This window comes from Pelmatolapia mariae, linkage group LG7 (assembly GCF_036321145.2).
Source record: "Pelmatolapia mariae isolate MD_Pm_ZW linkage group LG7, Pm_UMD_F_2, whole genome shotgun sequence".
NCBI classification, from domain to species: Eukaryota; Metazoa; Chordata; class Actinopteri; order Cichliformes; family Cichlidae; genus Pelmatolapia; species Pelmatolapia mariae.
The window spans coordinates 18208855-18228800 of NC_086233.1; the positions used below are offsets into that span (position 1 = coordinate 18208855).

The 19946-nt window shown below is 40.7% G+C and overlaps 1 protein-coding gene across 3 annotated transcripts in view; it reads left to right on the forward strand.

Moving 5' to 3' along the window:
- garnl3 (GTPase activating Rap/RanGAP domain like 3) overlaps window positions 1-19946 on the forward strand; it is a 90434-nt gene that overhangs the window by 27006 nt on the left and 43482 nt on the right. For all 3 annotated transcript variants that reach the window (XM_063478209.1, XM_063478211.1, XM_063478210.1), the window contains exon 2: window positions 4311-4380. In XM_063478209.1, coding sequence (XP_063334279.1) covers window positions 4311-4380 — 70 coding nt within the window. The remainder of the gene's footprint in view (window positions 1-4310; window positions 4381-19946) is intronic.

Below are 19946 nucleotides of genomic sequence, written 5' to 3' on the forward strand. Positions count from 1 at the left end.
GTTAAATGTATAAATCATAAAGGCCTTTAAAGATTTAAGCAGTTCTGTGATAGGTTACACACACTTGTGCTTGTGTTTGAACAATTTGTCCTGAAGCACCAGCTAGCATACTGAGAACATGCTACCGATGAGAACATGCAACTTCAGTTTTCACACAGTTGCTGCGTGACAGCCGAATAACTTTAACTCCACACAAACTTCCTCTCCAAGAGTTATGTCTGTAGTGATACTGCAAGTTGTGAGATATTTGCCCAGATCCATGTGTACTCAGTGTGTATGCTTGTAAAGAAAAACATGTCTCATATGTGAGCATGAACTGGTACTGTAGCAGCACCTGTGATTTTCTATCCAGCTCTCTATGTTCAGTCTAATCTTATAAAATTCTATAGACAGAGAGGCATTGTTTCTGCCACTCTTCTCTTCTTTCTGGAACTTCTCTGATTAACATTTGAGGAAGGGAATGACACTGCACAGCATGACGAATTGCATTGCACATCCACTTCTATTTGGCAGTGCCATTGCTTCATAAATGGTTTTATTGCTAATGGGATTTAACTAGATTCTTATGACATTTAGCATTCCAAAGAAATAAAGCGTCACAAAGGGAACTTTGAGAACGCTGCCTGCTGTGAATAGACAAATTAATTGATCGTTTTAGAATTCTACTGGGCTCGCTTCTTCTTTTCAATTCATCTTTAAGATTTGAGGCTTTTTAAATTGCTACTAAGAATATCTTCTACATGGATTACGTTGGATCGATAATAACACGATTGTCATGACTAAAAATAAGCAGTGATACATGGGTGTATCAGCAGTACTGTAGGGCAATTCAGTGCTGTCATACTGAGGCCAGAGTCGCTTAGCAAAGTTTTTGTAGGGACGGAAACCAATATTTGGTCTTTTGTGTGGAGCACCGAGTGTCAAACCTGACATTTATAAACACAAAAACACTTGAATGACTGACCAGCTTTTGCTGTAATTTACTTACCACTGAGAGGAAAAAAATCCACTTGTTTACTTCCTCTCAGTGTTAAATGATGAGATTCATGAAAGTGCCGTGTCCGTGTTAAATATGTTATAGCTGCGAGTCAGAGCTATGCTGTGATAAGCTTAGTGACTCAGATCTCTAATGCTATTGCTCTTTTCATCTATATCTCAACTAGAATGAAAATTGGAGAACTTACGCTTGTGCATGTTTTAGTGTTTTCAATTTGTCATCATTTTATTTTTCCTTAAACCAGAAAGAAAACAGCTCCTTATTTTCTGTCCCTTCTGTGCAATACTACTTTATGTCTCCATTATAATGCTTTTAGGACCAGATAAGGTTATTCATATTGGAGAAACACTTAAATTGTTTTGTATTAGTATTTTTTAACTTTTACGTGTGTGTGTGTGTGTGTGTGTGTGTGTGTGTGTGTGTGTGTGTGTGTGTGTGTGTGTGTGTGTGTGTGTGTGCGCGCGCACTGGTTTGAATCTGTCCCTGTGTCAACTCTGTGCGAGTGTGTATCACCAGCAGTCATCTCTCCACACCAATCTCCATCTATCACTCGAGCCTAATTCAATCAGGACCCCCATCTCAATCAGACGTGAGTTGGACACAGCTCCCGGGTCAGTCACTGTGCTGCTGGCAGCCACACCATACTGAGAAACAGACAGAGAAAAGAAAAGAAAACCATAAGAAGGAAAGACGCAATATGAATTTAATGCCAATGACCAAAAGGACAAGTAGGATAACTGAAAATGGAAAGAAGTGCCCTTTGGGTCATGGCAACCTTTTCGCTGACCCCCGCCTGAACTCTAAGAGTCTCACCCTTGTACCCCTGCCCTCCTCACTGCTTTCACCCGCCACTCCAGTTTTCTTTATTCCCCTTATAACTTTTGATCCTACCTCTAAAAAAATATTTTGTGCAAAGGGCAAGAAGCAGTAGTTAAAGTGGTAAATTTGGAAAGGACAAATAATACAAAAGCACAGACAGCCCCACATAGAATTCCCATATTACAGTACACTGTTCACATTTGCTAGTAATCCAATGTGAATACAAGCAGAAGATTCAAGATTCGAAGTATTTATTGTCACGTGTTACAAGAGAAAAAGGCATTTCTCTGTGCAATGAAATTCTTTCTTTGCTGTCCACCTACAGATGCCGATTAATATATACAATAGAAATAATGTATGTGTGGGGTCTTTGAAGATGGAGGCAGCTCTCTTCTGGACTCTGCGATGGTAGATGCTCTGCCGAGAGGGCAGCGGAGTCCTGATGGTCTTCTCTGCAGTTGTTATTACTCTCTGCAGGCGTTTGCGGTCCATAGCAGTAGTGCTGCCATACGATGCAGTGATGCAGCTGGCCAGTGTGCTCTCCACAATGCAGCTGTAGAACCTGCTGAGGATCTTGGCCGACATACCAAATTTCCTCAGCCCCCTCAGGAAATACAGCCGCTGCTGAGCCTTCTTGACCAGCTGTGTGGTGTTCAGTGACCAGGTGAGGTCCTCAGAGATGTAGACGCCGAGGTACCTAAAGCTGCTCAGCCTCTCCAAAATGATTGCTTTGAAGATGATACTCACGTTGAAGGAGTGGCCACAAGTGGAAAAACTGGATTTGATTTTTTTTTCTTTAGACACTCACTGGCCACTCGCCATGAGAACTACCTTAAATCTTCATGGCACAGATACATCATGGTGCTGGAAACATCCATCAGAGATTTTGGTACATGATGGCTCAGTAGCACCATACAGTTATTACAGATTTGTCAGCTGTGCATCCATGATGCCAACCTCCCATTGCATTACATCCCAAAGTTGCTCTATTAGACTGAGATCTGGTGATTGTGGGGGTTATTTGAGTATAGTTAACTTACTGTCATGCTCAGGTAACTAGTTTGAGATGATCTGAGCTTTGTGACATGGTGTGCTATCATGCTGGGACAAAGGGATGGGATGCAACTATCCTCCAAACCATTAAACCACCAGCACCAGCCTGAACCTTTGATACAGAGCGGGATGTCATGTTGTTTACACTTCTGTTGTTGACAGAAGCGGTACCCTGTGTGGTCTTCTGCTACTGTGTCCCATCTGCTTAAAGGTTGGACGTGTTATGCAGTCAGAGATGCTATTCTGCATACCTTAGTTTGAGTTAATGTTGCCTTTCAAAGTCACTTAAATCATCTTTTTTCCCTCCCATTCTGATACTCAGTTTGAACTTAAGCAGGTTGTTGTGACCATGTTTCATGCCTAAATCCATTAATAAGCAGTGGAAGTAGCTGGTGAGTGTATAGTAAATACTTAATAAATGGTATTATAGTCCTTTAGTGAGCATAGTGCATAAAAGAAGTAATAGGCAACTATGAATAATTAAATGGCTCTATCCTCTGGCAGCTCCACTGACCTAGTCACCCTGATTTTCCTACAATTGTCCAGGTGGTGCTTAGATGAAAAGTGAGACAGTAGTGTGAGAGGAGCCAGCTCGTGGTGTGTTATAATGCATTGATAAACTTAATACTTTGATAAAGCCAACTTGAAAATGTTTATATATGACACAAGACTGACTGGTGGCATGTGAGTATGGAGGACACGATGCATTAAGCGGTTAAGTGATGAGTACCAGTAGCCTCAGGTGGCTCCAATGACTTATTCTTGTAGTGTGATTCACTACTGCCTGTCCTCAAAGCATGTAGCTGAAAAGTGAGTGTTTCAAATGCACTTGTCATTCAATAACTTTTTAAAGCAGTAAAAGTACATACCTGAGACCATAGATATGCATAAATAAGCCAAAATATCTCACGGTGTGATGAAATAGCTGGAAATTTAAGCACATTGATGGGCAGGATCATTGTATCAGCGCACCCAAACGTAGGTGTTAGCAGAGGAAAATAAGCGGGACGTGCATGTGGAAAGAGTTAGCAGAAATGTATTAGTACTTACCTGTGGTCTCCAGCTTCTCCATTCACGGGGCCTCATAGGACTTTACCAGTCAGGTTAGACAGACTTTTTCTTTTTGGTCTTCCTCATCAGTGGAAATCACAGCTCAGTAACAGAAGCTAAAGAGGTTACCGAGTTGTGCAGACGCCTTCTTTGCATGCATTGCCTTGTAACCATGTACTGTTTGAATGAAGAATGGTGGGACACACACAAACACAAACAGGTGTTCTCTAGTAATACTATATTATATATATTATGATAAAGAGACTGAAGAAAAACAGATGCTGCAACTGCCACTTGTGTATGAACGATGTCACAGTTTATGCATTGTATATGTATGTGATGAGAGCACATAGGACATGCATCTGAGTCTGACCGTTCCTCTGTGTTACAGCTCTGCCTCAGAGGACTTGGGGTGCAGGCGTGGAGACTTCAGCAGGAAACACTATGGTTCGGTCGAGCTGGTGAGTCCCACCCACAGTGCGCTCACGTCTTTGTTGCTCTCTTTTGTTTCTCAGCATGAGCATCTCCTTTTCTTCTTTCCTCTCATCCTCATCATTGATTCTTCTGTTGATGACCTCCCCTCCCTCTCTCTCTCTCTCTTGCTCTCTCTGTCTTTCTCATTCCCTTCCCACTCCCTGTTGGCATGGATGGACAACAGAGGGGGACTGATGAGTCATGACATTCAGGGCGTGGTTCAGGGATGTGCTTTACCAGTGTGGATCACAACAGTTCTCCACTCAAAGTCATTTAATTCAATTTTGTTTTTATTAATAAAGCACAGTGTATTAATCTAATGGGATTTTAAAGTGTAAGGTAAACATCTTACAATAGTATAGGGACAGATCTGACCGTGGTTTGTGAGCAAGAGCTCTGCAACAGCAATGCAGGATGCTTTCTGCCTACCAGCCTCCAAACTTAATTTGTTTTGTTTTGATGCTGCTGGTGTAAAGCTGCGGCACAGTGTGTGTCTTTGTGGTTGATTACTAAGCTGTTGAGTCATTGTTGCCGTGGGGGAGCATGTGTGTATGTGTCTGTGCATGTGTGTAAGCGTACGCCCCTCCACTGTGAGCTGAGTCTGTACTTCCCGATAGCGCAGAGGGACAGGAAGTCCTAGGGTTTTCACGCAGCAATCGTACTTCCTACCAGAGACATATTGCGGGTTTGTCCATGAGTGTCGGGCACCACGTGCTCAGCAGATTAGTGATGAGGAGAAACCACATTGTGCCTATCAGCACTAGCATACAGACAGTATAGACAGTGAAGTTGTGTGAGTGGGGTGTGTCAGTGAAAAAAATGAGAGGCTAGTATCCAGAAACTGTGAGTGTGAGACAGGGTGAGGTCACTAATAGCTTCAGTGACTTGTTGCAGCGGGTCAGTGGTGTCCTCTCATTTCATTACCTCTGCTACACCTTAAAATGTATTTTTCTAGCGTTAGCTTGGACCGTCACTATGCGAAAGTGACTCTGACCTAGCATCAGGGATTTAATAGTAGAAAAACAAAATACGTAGAGTCCGTATTTTAATGTAAGTAATTTATAAACAGCCTTTTTAAAAATATGGATTTAGTTTCTCTGTGGGCAGAGATGTATTTGACTCATCTGAGACTGAAGTTTACAGCTCTTTTTTAATTTAGCCAACTACATCCTAGAATATACTGGCAGGTTTTGTATTGATAACTACTGTAAAATCAATAATAAAGTCTATCGATAGATTAAAGGTGGAATTTGACAAGTGATGGTAAAGAGCTTAAACTCAAATTGATGACTTCTAGCCTTCTTCTGCATTAGTCCAGTTTAGTTTTTACTGTAAGCCTTACCACAGATACTGCAGACTACTTAGTTCCAGTCATCTCACATTAGCCCTTTGACCAATGCAACACAGTTGATCATTTGATATATTAGCAGAAACCCATCATACGGGCAGTTTTTCGCATGCCGGCATCAAACTTGGTATGTCTTGATGCATGCTCAATCATCCAAATCCCAAAAGGTTGATTCGTTCATCTGAACAGAATCAACCTTTTGGGATTTTGGGATCCCAAGATTTGGGATTTTCGCTACATCCAGATGAACAGAATCAACTTGGTATGGTTACATGAGCATAGCTCTTTCAGTGTAGCAAGCAAATGTCTGGAAAGATTCTCCTCGATCTCCCATCTGTCGTGACCCTTTTTCCCCTTCAGTTCATGCCATGGAAATGTAAAGGGGCTTCAGATAGAAAATAAAAACCTGCCTGTTGTTAAAAATTAAACCCTATCATAAGCTTTAAATTGTACATGTAACATGGTCTAAGGAGCTTAGAAAGAAAAGCGTCTGGACTTCTTTAAGTTGCTTGAAGACGTTTCACCTCTCATCCGAGAAGCTTCTTCAGTTCTAAGAGTCAAATGGTGGAGAGTCCCAGATTTAAACCCAGTGGGAGTATCCCCCCAAAGAGGGACAAAGGACCCCCTGATGATCCTCTACCTAATCACATGAGCCAAAGTGTGAAAACGGGTGTGGGACAGTTGGTGTCGTAAACCACCGCCTCTGTTCAAAGATGGTCGCTCACAGTGGACATAAATGGTTTCTTTCACTCCTCTTTCAAACCATCTGTCCTCTCTGTCCAAAATATGAACATTGGCATCCACGAAAGAGTGACCTTTGTCCTTTAGATGCGGATGAACTGCTGAGTCTTGTCCTGTGGAGGTGGCTCTTCTATGTTGTGCTAGAGCTGGGCGATATAAGATTTTTTCATATCACGATATGTTTTTTTCATTTCAGGCGATAACGATATATATCACGATATAAGCCAAATAACTATATTTGTAAGATTGAAATGTGCCGTTGCTCACAAGTAAAATGTGAAATAATCTGCAGCTTGTTTTGATTTAAATATTTATTTCCCATAATAAGTTCAACAGGGTAGATGTACTTAAGGAACATGACACTTCAGTTTCAGATAAATAAAGGCAAATATTGCAAACTACACAAAAGGCAGCCGCTAAAGCGTTTAAGTTTCAAAATAGAACAAACAAAACAGACTACTAAATTGTCAATTCCACTTAGAAACAAAATTTTAATTCTAAAAATAAATCTTAGTTCGTTTTACAGAGGAACAGACAAAATTGACTAACTTTTGTCAATATCAAATAAACTGAGAACTAAAAGGAAATTCTCAATCTCTCCTTATTGTATAGCTTAGCTTTTCAAACAGTTTTAACAGTTACTTTAGTCTGACAAAGCCGAATGACGAATTAGCGCTTTCAGTCAGAGATTGAGCATGCACCGGTTTATTGTATTTCCAGACTTGCTTTCGGCACAATTTACAGTGCGCGCTACTCTGTTTTTTGTCAGACTTGAAATAGCCGAAATACCTTCACACTACGGAACTTCTATTGCCCTTCCGTTCGACAAGCTCTCCGGCATTGGAACCATCATCTGTTTTTTCTTCGGTAACCTTCGCTCACGCTCTCGGTTGATTTTTCTCTAGTCGGCAAACTCATTTCCTCCATTACCCGGGCGGCACGGCTGCAAAAACAAATACACATGTGCGCCTTGGCACTTGTGCTGTACGTAACAAGTCACGTGACGTGACGCTGCGGCTGTGATTGGTTCGGCTCTGCGCTATTTAATTTGGATTGGCTGTTCTTTCTTTTTTTTTAAGAGGACAAGAGAGATGAGGCCTATCGCAATAGTTTAATTTTTCTATCAAGAAAAAGTTATTTCACAATACATATCGTTATCATTCTATCGCCCAGCTCTATGTTGTGCCATGCGCTTGTGAAGTGGCTGTTTGGTCTCTCCAATGTAGAGGTCTGGGCATTCCTCGCTACACTCTACAGCATACACCACATTGTTAAGTTTGTAAGTTTAAGCTCCTTAGACTACGATGACCTGGATGACTGAGAACCTTCACAGACATACACGTAACATGCCTATGAATGTGCAAATGCTATGTTCATTTTATGTGCATAAAAACAGGAGTGTACACTCATAAACCATTATTTTTATATACTGATACAAAGACAGAGTACTTTTATTGTAAGTAAATATTGTACCACGTAGATGTTAGCTGTTGGAAATATTGGTATCTTAGATTGTACCAATCAGTCATCTAGGAGGAGTTTGGGAATAAACATACAGACATGCATACTCTGCAGTCATTATAGTATGATGATAGCAGTCACGTCACAATATGAATTAATAACCAGATAACTCAACAAGATAACCTTTCTTCTTCCTATCCACAATCTGTTACAGACATGTGAAATAAAATGAAAATTGACTTTGCTTAAATTTGTGGACCTCTATTTTAAACAATGAACTTGCAATCATCTGCCACTACAGGAAAAAAAAAGCAATGCAAAGCAGTTCTGCTCATTTTAGTTTTGTTATTTAGCCAGATGCTAAAATACAGAAACTGCAGCTTTATTGACATTTAAATGCATACAAAATGATAACAAGAAAAGATTTAATGATTTTCTGATCCACTTAAACCCCTTGGCTGCAACTATTTTGAATATTTTATTGATTTAATAGCATATGCTTAAAATAATTACCATGCTATGAAAGTCCAAAAAGTTGAAAATCCTGACATTTGAGATCTCAAATGTTTAAATAATGTCTTAAATAATTGGTCTAAAGTATAAAAAATCTACTCACTGCCGTAAGATTACTAAGCAACATCACAGTCTATCTCTTGTGAAAGCTACAGTTTTCATTTTAAAGTGAGTTAGGTGTCGGAACAATTTCTTAGCCAGGTGCAATGGCTAATTGCTCAGGTGTTCACGCTTTCCTGGAAACATCACAATGAGAAGAGTCCCTCTAGCTGCTTGCCTATTCTGCCAATTTCCATGCTAAGCTAAGCTAACTGGATGCTCGCAATTATAGTATTGTACTGTTGATCATCTCATCAGAGTCTGAGCAAAAAAACAAACATTCATAATGTGCATTTGTTTAACTGCCATGAGAATATGCCCTAAGTTTAGAACTTCTAGAGATTTACTTTTGAAGTTTAGTTTAACAGAATGGTTAACAGCTTTATCCATATGCTCTGAAGGAAGCTGGATAGGCTGTGTAGCTTATGTTAATCATAATAAACTTTAGTACAACCACCTTTGTGCTTTTCTAATGCTATTATAGTGTATTCCAGATTAATTACAGGTTTCAGGTTACATAATTCAACTAATTCTAGGTGCTCAAACAAATTCACATAAAACTTCAAAATAATCATTTCATCCAGGATGATTCGGTTAGTAAGACACGGCAATTTCAGGTGTGATAAAAGGCAAAATGGCATAGTTAAGAGACAAGGAAGTGGGGAGAAGGAAATTAAATACAGGGCTTGATAAACCACCTTTATATTCACAAAGGACCTCAGGGAGTATAACCACATTACTACATTACCTGTGGTATATTTTTGCGCCTCAACTCCGTAGTGAAATTAAGCTCTTGGCTTTCTGTGGGAGAAGAAATATAATTGCGTGTGTGTGAACATACAGCAGAAAGTGTTTTTGTCAAGTCTGGCACTCATGCTGCTTAAGGCTGTATGTCTCTGGGGGAGGCTTGTGCAAAGGTCGGGAACGAGTCTGTGGTAATTCAGGTTATGTTGCCTTTTAGCCAACAAACAGCTCTTTGTGTTGACAGCATTGAATCGATGTGCTCTGTGTCTGTTTGTCTCCCTAGTGTGGTGTTGGAAGGTTATTAGGACCTGACATTTCCTTCAAAGGATTATTCAATTGTCCTAAAAGTCACATAATTACCAGTTATGCGTGTGATTGTTAAAATGATGTAACTCATATTGTATGTCTATCTTTGAGATGCTTCAGTGCACGTCTGCTGGGCTGTCAGAGCTGCAAGCACTCTGTGATGGTGATGCTGTTTCTTCACCTGTGGCGTCTGTGGTGGTGTGATGTTAATGTGGGCAGAGTAGTGTCCAGCAGAGATGACAACGTTGAGGTCAAAGCTTTCTGCAGAGACTAAGTTTGGGGCTCACTTGCAATGACACACAAGAAGGATGAAGTTAAGGCATGTGGCCAGCTAAAGCTGTGACTTGTTTGGGGAGTTGCAGTGTTTTTGCTGTGTTCTCTGTCAAGATGATCCCACACTGCTTCAGCAATGTTGAAGTCCAGGATCTAGGGAGGCCAATCCATGACAGATAGTGTTCCATTTTGTGTTTTTCTATTCAGATATGTTTTTACTGGATTGGCAGTGTGTTTGTGATCATTATCATGTTGATAAAACAAAGCTGTTGCCAATTAGATTTTTTCCAGATGGTATTGCACGGTGGATCAAAATCTAATGGTACTTTTCTGCATTCATAGTTTTGATAAGACTCTCAATACACTGGCTTGAATGGGCCCTAAACCCCACATGCATGGAGAAGGAATATACTCAACATAATTATCGATTATGTCACCATTTGCTGCATAAGGAAACGTGACTACAGTATATGCATCATTACTCTGTGTGGAGTTTGCGTGGGTTCTCTCCGGGTACAGTGCAGTTGGCGCGGTTGGGTTAATTGATGATTCTACATTGTCCATAGGTGTGAATATGAGTAAGAACAGTTGTCTGTATTTTAGTGTTAGCCCTGCGACAGACTGGTGACCTGTCCAAGGTGTACCCTGCCTCTCCCCCTATGACAGCTGGGATAGGCTCCAGTGGCTTCACTCTTCGTATTCTTTCTTTTTGGGGCACAGATTTGATGGTGGTTTATTTTAGTTCTTTTAGTACTAAAGAACATGTTTTCAAATGTCACAACTAGAAGATATTGATTCAAAGCAGGGACTTCCTAATAAGAGAGACCAGCATAAGCAGAGCCATGACTCACCCTGTCTGTTTTATTTTTGGCATCATGGAAGCAGTGGTAGCAGGGCTCCCTACAATGTATGATATGATTCACTCTTGTCCACACACAACTAAGACACTATAGAGATATGTATAGGATCCAGTTTTATTTCAGCCTGCTTGCATGATAAGAGACTTTGTACTGTTAAAATCATTTGATGGTGAAAACATTGAAGAGTCACTAGAGTGCTCTGCTGTTAAAGGTGGACATCAGCATCATATTAAACGGGGTCCTTGTTTGTTTTTTCTTATTTCCTGTGTATATGTGCATGTTTACTGTTACCATGGTTGATGCACTCAGTTTCACTGTGTGTGCACCCCCTCACACCGACATGCATCACATGCAGTGTGGAATAAACCTGACAAGAGTTGTAACGTTGCAGTGTGTGAAAAGGTTTTTGCTCCCTTCCTGATTTTTTTATTGGGGGTTTTGACATATTTGCACACTTTCAGATGATGATCTGAAACAAATCTTAACCTGATAACCTGAGTAAATTTTAAAAAATGCTATTTTTAAATGATTTCATTTATCAAAGGAAAAAAACTATCCAAACCTACTTGGTTTAGTGTGAAACAATAATTGCCTTCTAAACCCCGATTGCCACCCTTGGGAGCAAAAATGACAATTTCAGCAATTTTGATAACTGCTAATCAGTTTTTACATTGCTGTGGAGGAATTTTGACCCATTCTTCTTTGCAGAGTTGTTTTATTTCAGACAAATTTAAGGGTTTTCAAGCATTAATAACTGACTCAAAAACTCCAAAACTCCAAAAACTTCATTTTGGGTTTTGTTTTGTTTTTTAGCCATTCAGAGGTGGACTTGTTGGCAGAGGTGGAAAGAGTACTCAAAATTTGTACTCAAGTACAAGTACTGTTACACTGGTTAAATTGTACTCAATTACAAGTAAAAGTACTGGTGTTAAAAAAATACTTGAGTAAAAGTACAAAGTACTCTTCTCAAAAACTACTCAGAGTACTAATTACTTTTTAACAGACTGATGTTTTATTCTGTCGTTAATAGCAGGCATTCAACTCGATTCACCAGTATAAATATTTATGCTCAAAGCACATTTCTCAGATGAACAAGGTATAGAAAGGTAACTTGTTTTGTAAATAAATGTAGATATAAAAGCAGGAATTTTGTTTGTTAAAACAATGACAAAAATGTTTCTGAACATGCGTAGAACCGTTTAAACTTTTCCCCATACACTGAACAACAGGCAGGTAAGTGTCTTAAACTCTTATCATTTCTGTCACACTTTACTTTCTGAACCTTTTGTTCAGTTTCAGCAAGAGCTGGTTTTCTAAATTAACAGATGCTATTCGACTTCGTTTGGCTGTGAAGAGTAAACCAGCACAGCTAAAAAGTCGTTCACACGCGGCAGAAGCAGGCAGAGCTGTGTTCAGTTTAAGAGAGAGGTTTTTGATGGCTGAGAAGGAGTGCAGCAGCTCCACAGTATCTGTGGCACAAGCAAGATAACCATCAAGCTCAACTGCACTTTGCAGCCTTCTGGAGATTGGTCTGGAGAAGAATTCATCTTCATCAGATGACTCTCTTTGCTGATCCTCACTTTCATGCTCTGTCGTTTCAAGATGTTGTTTGGTGTACGTCAAGGCTGTAATTGCAAGTAGATAACACAATTTTGTTATTTAAATTTCAGTGATTATTCCTGAACACAAATTTAAAATCGGCAAATTCTCAAGAAGGATTGTTTAGTATTCAGGACAGACCATCAATAACTTACAACATATTAGGTGAAATACTCACTTAAGCATGTGCTCAAATGTAAAAATACACAAAAATGGGATCACATGAATCCTTACCAGCCTCTATTACATCTGCTCTGTCAGCCCAGGAAGTCTTGAACTTGGGTAAGAGGACTGCAGCTGCAGCCAACTCTGGATCCTCCATCATCGGTCCAAAATGCTTTTGAAGGCCATTTTGCAGGGCTCTGATGAGTGGCACGCATGTCTTGCTTGATGTCTCCAGCCTGCTAAGTTTGGACAGTAGTTGTTGGATTACTGGCAGGAGCCATCCCATAAAGGAAGTGGACTCAGACTGAAGGATGTTTGAAGCTTTCAGTACTCCCTAAGGAATGCAACTTCTGCAGGACTCAACCTGTAAGACACAACAACAAAACCCACCATGACTATAATAGGGATCTTCTGATTTAATATTAAGAGTCTGCTCATGTTTTTAACCATCCATTAAGGAAAATTCACAAAATTTGCAACCATATTGGTAGGTGTCCAATTTTACTCACATTTTCACCTTGAACTCCTCACAAATGCTCCTGATGGCATCTTCCCCCTTCTCATCAATGATGCGTATTATGCTTTCAATGGCAAGGTAGGTTGAATTCCACCGTGTTGCATTGGGACGAATGAGCTGTAGCTCACACTTGTCCTCTACCACTTCATTAGCCAAATGAGACCGGCCAGTTTTGTTCCAAATGGCCTGGCATTTTGCAAAGGTTGCACGGGAGAGCCTCTTGTAGGTGTCATTCATGCTCTCTGCTAGGGAAGCATCAGTTGTTGCCACAAGGTTTAGCAGGTGACATGCACATCGCTGATGAGGCGGGAGTTGATACTCCAAACCAGAGTCTTCATCAAGAATTGCACTTGCCTCATGGTAGTCAATATGGTCAGTCAGGTCAAGAGTTTCTGGGTCTGCTTCATCTTCAGCTTCATCTTCATCTGCATCATTTTGTGCCCCAAACATGTGGAAGGCCTTGACAAAGTTGGATCCACTATCAGTTGTGGTTCTTACAACTTTGCCTCTAATCTTGTATTGGCAATGGATATCATCAAGCGCACCAGCAAGCATGTCAAATGTGTGAGACCCTCTCAATCTTTTGCACGCTAGTGCTGCAGATCTTCTTTCCAGGGACTCTTCCTCTATCCAATGGCATGTGACTCCAAGGTAACTTTTCTGATGAGCTGACCAACAATCAGTAGTGGTAGCAACAAATTTGACTTTATCCAATGCTGCAACCAAAGTCATCTTCATGTGATCAGCAGCTTCACAGATTCTGGCACGGACAGTGGGTCTGGAGATGACTTTGGCTTGAGGTTGTAATGTGGTAACCAATTCTTTGAAAGATGGCTGTTCTACCACTGCAAATGGCTGTAGACCCTCACATATGAAATTGATGACAAGCTTGTCAACAGTTGCTTGTGGAACATCTTTGTTTGCAGCTCTCAACATCAGGTCTGGTAACTTGGCTTGTGTATTTGCTGAGAGCTTGTTTGGTGTGGCTGTGGTCTTTCGTTGACGAGATGTTGATGCCACAGTGATATTGTACTGCTCAATCTTCGATGGATGTTTCCTCTGTAGAGATTAATGTTATCATACGTCAGGTTCATACATTACTTCATAACATCACTGTGATTAACACTAAAGCAGTGGTTCTTAACCTTGTTGGAGACACCGAACCCCACCAGTTTCATATGCGCATTCACCGAACCCCTCTTTAGTGAAATTTTTTTTTTCCAAATTCAAGACATAGATATGTTTTTTTACTGGTGCACAAAATGATCCGTGCATGAACATCACCTTGTTCAAAGAACAAAACCAACACAATGCATGAACTTACAAGAAATTACATACCTGCAAATCAGTGTGACTTCTGCTGTTGCCTTTGAGAGACCAGTTCAGATATGCTTGGCTTCACCTTGGCAAGTGCCAGTCTCATGTCATTTTCACAGAAAAGTCTGTTCCTTTTCTTCGTTTTTATGTCCAGCATCGTCGAAAAGGATTGCTCGCAAAGATATGTTGTAACAAATGGTATAAAAAAATCCAGGGCTTTCTTAGCTGAAATGCGCTGAAAATGCGGTGCCTCAGAGCACTATTTCGCACATAGTTACACATTCCACCACAGTTTTTAATACTTCTGCCATTGTTGGAGGAAAGTTTTTTGTTGCCAATGCATGCCTGTGCAAAATACAATGAGTCACAATGATGTGTGGTGCATCGGCTTTTACTAGCGCACCAAAGCCAGAGTTTCTTCCTAGCATGACTGGAGCTCCGTCCGTACAAACTGCAGAAACCATGTCCCATGAAAGATTGTTGTCTCTGAAGAAGTCATCCACAAGCTTCTTCACATCGGCTGCCTTAGTTGTTGTTGTAAGAGGCCTACAAAATAAAAAATCTTCTTTTATCATGTCATCCTTCACATAGTCCACAAAAACAGTAAACTGGCTTAGATTAGCAACGTCTGTGCTCTCATCGAGCTGAAGGCTGAATTTTGCCGGGCTTGAAATCAGATCAGCGACTACTTGAGCCACGATGTCTTTACTCATGTCTTCTATTCTGTCGCTGACGGTGTCATTTGAAAGAGGAATTTGGGATAATTTACCTTCGGCCGCTGTTCCGAGAATCAGATTTGCCATCTTTAACGCAGCTGGTTTCACGAGTGTTTCACCAATGGTGTGTGGCTTGCCCTGCTTTGCGATCAGGTAAGCAACTTCGTACGATGCTGTGAGGATCGGTTTGTTAACGGCTACAAATCCAAGAGCAGGCAGAGTGGGCCTTTCACCGAATCTGGCTCTCTTCACCTTGAACTCAGCAAGTGTTGTGTTCTTGTATTCCCCGTCTCCATGCAGCTTCAAGAAGTGTTCCTTTAGTTTTGCCGGTGCGAGACTACAGTTGCTCAACTTGGCGTTACAAATCATGCAGATAGGACGCTCACTCCCATCACGTTCCGTGATACATGTGAATCCATACTGTACATATTCGTCCAACCACTTTCTTCTTTTGCCCGACATAGTTAGTATGGATTAAAATGTTAAAATAAATCACACGAAGTACTACCACTACATTCACCTGTTGACTACTGCGCGCGCTACATTCCCCGCAGCCCTGATTGGCCAAGCAGTGTAGCATGACAGTCTGCAGCCAGTGATGGCCAGAAGGGGGCGTGTCATCACAAATTTACACGATAATTCGGGTGTGTCTGGACCTCTGTGACCTCTGCGGTGGAGGCTCTGCCGAACCCCTGAGACCGGTTCACCGAACCCCTAGGGTTCGATCGAACCCAGGTTAAGAACCACTGCACTAAAGGAAAACACATTTTTAAAACCTCATTCAACTAGGCTTGAGCTAATCTTTGATTGTTTAGCATAGTATAAAAGAGTGGTGAATTTGGTCAAATTTTGCAGACATATTGCTGTATTTATTCACAAGTGTAAACCAATTTTGAACGATCATTGCAAAAAACATGTATTTCTGTATACATTCTAAGTTCTGTAATCTGTATACTATCTGTAAAAAGAGTATCGACCAATGTATCAGTATCTAAATATTTAACTCCTTTTTATCACCCTAAAGTTTTCAGTATCAGTCAGGTCCTAAAAATACTAAGAGAGCAGAGTATGTTTGCATAGCAAATCTAATTTAAGAAAAGGGATCACATACACAAAAATGCTGCCCATACAGCTAACAAATAAAAACAATCCACATTATGTTCTTTAAAAATATATATATCATATTGGGAAACATATAACCCTACTGATTAAGAGCCATGTCACTATGATAGACCTATATCAGGCCAATGATACTGATCAACTGATCCATCAATCGGGCTCTGGTACATGTCAGCTGAGAGCTGGAAGATTAATTTGAGATGCAGCTCAGCACTGTGTGCCAGTTTGTTTGTGTTTTTAAATATAGGCCAGCTGATTGTAGGCCTGTGAGTTTTAAATAACTACAAATTTAATTTATTGTAATGACGGTGGTTGTCCAAATAATAAGCTAAAACATTCCTACCAATTGTAGCTCAATTATGCATGCACACACGCACGTTAGCTAGCTCCGTCTTATTTTAATATCCGGCTAACCAATGGCGGTGACAATTTCTTAGCCAAACTAATAACCTTAACACACATGAAAAATAAGAAAGCAATATCGTACACGTATAGTTGTAAAACCTCTTACCTCAATGTGTTTTTTTAGATTAGACGCTGAAGTCTTGTAAGCTGAAATGACTGTAGAGGTCAAACAAAGTTTGCACTGCATCTGGACGCTGTCTCCTTTTCTCCCTCCCTACGGCCACGGGCACTCGTCCTCCGTCTTTTCTACGTCGTTTTCACGGTTGACAGTGTTGTCCTCTGTCTCCATTTTGGCTTCTTTGTCTCCAAATCTTCCGTCTATAAACTAGTTTATACTCCACCATTTAGCACCTCTAGACACCTGTGCCTGCTGCTGCAGCAGAGTTTATTCTTTGCTTACGTCTTAAATTGGCGCGGTCGCGACCCAATGAGGCCGCAAAAAAGGTTTGAATATTAATTCAAATTGTGGGCGTACTCAGTAGCGACTTTTGATTTTATAAGTAGCGAAGTAGATTACATGGTGTAAGTTGTACTCAAGTATGAGTAAAATTACACACTAGAAAAATTACTCATAAAAGTACAAGTCCCCACAAAATCTACTTAATTACAGTAACGTGAGTATTTGTAATTCGTTACTTCCACCCCTGCTTGTTGGTGTGTTTCAGACCATTGTCCTGCTGCATAACCCATGTGAGTTTGAGTTTCAAGGCATGAACTGATGGTTAGATATTCTCCTTGAGAATTTTCTGTTAGTTGTCCAGGTCCTGAAGCAGCAAACCAGCCCAGGCCATCACACTACCACCGCCATGTTTGACTGACTGAAAACCTGTGTTACTTTTACTCCAGATGTAACGGGAAGCAAACCTTCGAACAGTTCAGCTTCCACAGAATATTTTCCTTGGAACTCTCCCACGGATGTCTCTGTGAACCCAGCTTTCCAAAAATCACGGCTAAAATAACGGCTAATGACGGTTAACCCATGATTTAACAAGGGGGGCAATTACTTTTTCTCTAATTGCTTTTTTCCCTTAATAATCTTGTCTTGTCTTAAATTTGTTTGATGATCTGAAACATTTAAGTTTAACAAATATTTAAAAAAAAAATTAGAAATTAGGAATGTGGCAAATACATTTTCATAGCACTGTAAGTGATATTAAGTCAATATATGTTAGCTGCAACAAAAAAACTTAGAACGAGAGTTAAAGCAAACAAGGCACGGCCACAGTTTGCATTAAAGTCAAAAACCACACAAAGAAAAGCTGATGAGCTCCAAATGTTAGCTCTCCTCCTCGCACTGTAGTGAACAGTGATGAAATATGGAACTGAATTCAGCAGATCAGATCTATAGATCAGCGCAGTCTAGCTTTAAGAGTCTGGATGAGTAGAAATGAGTAGAAATATTGGATTGCTGAACTCATAACCAGCACACAGGCACAAATCTATATTTTTAAGTGCTCATCCACACAACTGAGCAAGAAATCCTGTCACCATTGTTCATAGACGGGGACAAACAACACAGTCATAAAAGCGACGCCCACCCTGTCTTGTCATTTCATTCTGCAACAACGCCACCGTCCACTTTAAAAAACTTAATTGTACATTGTTTCATCCTGACACAACAGCTCGGAAAGCATGGAATTTTGTTTTTCCAGTGAACTGAATTGTCTTTGAGGCTGAGTGATGGAGTTGGTGACAGTGAGGTGGGTGCTGGCAGTCTCTGGTGCACCAAACGGAAAAAAGAATAGGATAAAACCCTTCAGACACACATTCTCATGGTAATTTTTTCTGCTTGCGGACATTGTATTTGCCTTAGCTTCGTGCTATTTGATGTGCCGCAGTGCACAACATTAAATGAGACTGGCACTACTGGCAGAATCGGTGCGTGTGCATGTGTGTGCTGAGAGGTTAGCTGTCAGTCTTACACAGCGACTGGTGAGCAGACGGCTCCGCTCCCACCTGCCTACCAGTGTTACTGTCATTGCCTCAGAGGCTTTTGACTGCACTGTCACACTGCATTTATTCCCACTCTCAGTGTGTATCACACTGTTTGCGACGCGTCTGTTCGTCTGCTTATTAACTGCATAAATTCGGCCGAGCAGAAGACACTTTGGCCACAAGTGGCAATTAAGATAAAAGCAAATAGATGTATCCTGTGTGTAGTTTTGCTTTTGTGACGCAGACACTGAAGTGTTTATCCATTAGGCCAGAATCACACGTACGTGTTTCAGGCATCGGTCGTCTCGAGTCGTAATCATTTTAAAAGGGGTGACTTGTTGCATTGCTAAATTGAATTGTGGGCTCTTTGCAGAAAGTTGAGAAAAGATCAAACAGCCACAAATTGCCTTTTTTTTAATGTTCCAGCACAGTTGTGTTGTGTTATGCAAATTATTGAAGACACGCTAAGAAGCCTGATGTCGTGGGTGGTTGTGCTGATCCTTTTTTCCCTTCTTTCCAAACCAATGCACTGCTGGTGACCCATAGTGTAGTAAACATAGAACAACACAGATTTGAATTAAGTGGATTTGCTGCATAGATTATCCTTTTGTCATGTTGAGTCAGGATTGGACCGATATCTGATCTGAATTTGAATTTGATTGGTGCGACTGATATTTGGGTCGCGAGTGCAGACTCAAAGTGACTCATCCACACGTTTGAGCGAACAAACATTTCACTTAAGCACATATAACAGAAAAGTAAAAGCAACTCCCCTCATTTCTTTGCACTTCAGTCACTGTTATGTTACTGTTATTCATGTTATGGAAATAGTTAAAAAGTCAGTAATGAGCAGAGGTGGGTGGGTGCTGTTTTTTCCCCCTTTTTTTCCTTTTTTGTTTAGCTTATATTTACTGAATAAATCACAACTATCACTGATCGCTACATTTTGCAGAATGGCCACGGGATGAGGGGAGGAAACCTTAAAAGTGTCCGGTTGAAAATAGTCAAATAAGGCAAGTTCACAACAAGTTATATCACTGCAATAGACTGGTGACCCATCTAGGGTATAAGCTGCCTCTCACCCCATGATAAATGGGATAGGCTCCAGGTGAAGCCACTACATCTATCGAAAACCCCAAAATAAAATTCCAAAGAAAGCAAAACACTTTCCTTTGCACACAGCCACTCAGTAGTCACTCACAACATTGAAAATGGCTCGCTGGGGCTGCCTGTTGTTCTCCCAGCTTTTGTATTCTGTGCTGAGTCACCTGAGTCAGCACCACAGGAGAACAGGGGGGTGCCTAAACCAAGGAGAGACAAACAGTTACCAACACTCATGGTTCCTAGGATATTTAAAAGTAAAAGATTAGTCTTAAAGCTTTTACTTTTTGATAAAGCTTATAGTCCGAGATGGATCAGGTGACCCTGAACCCTT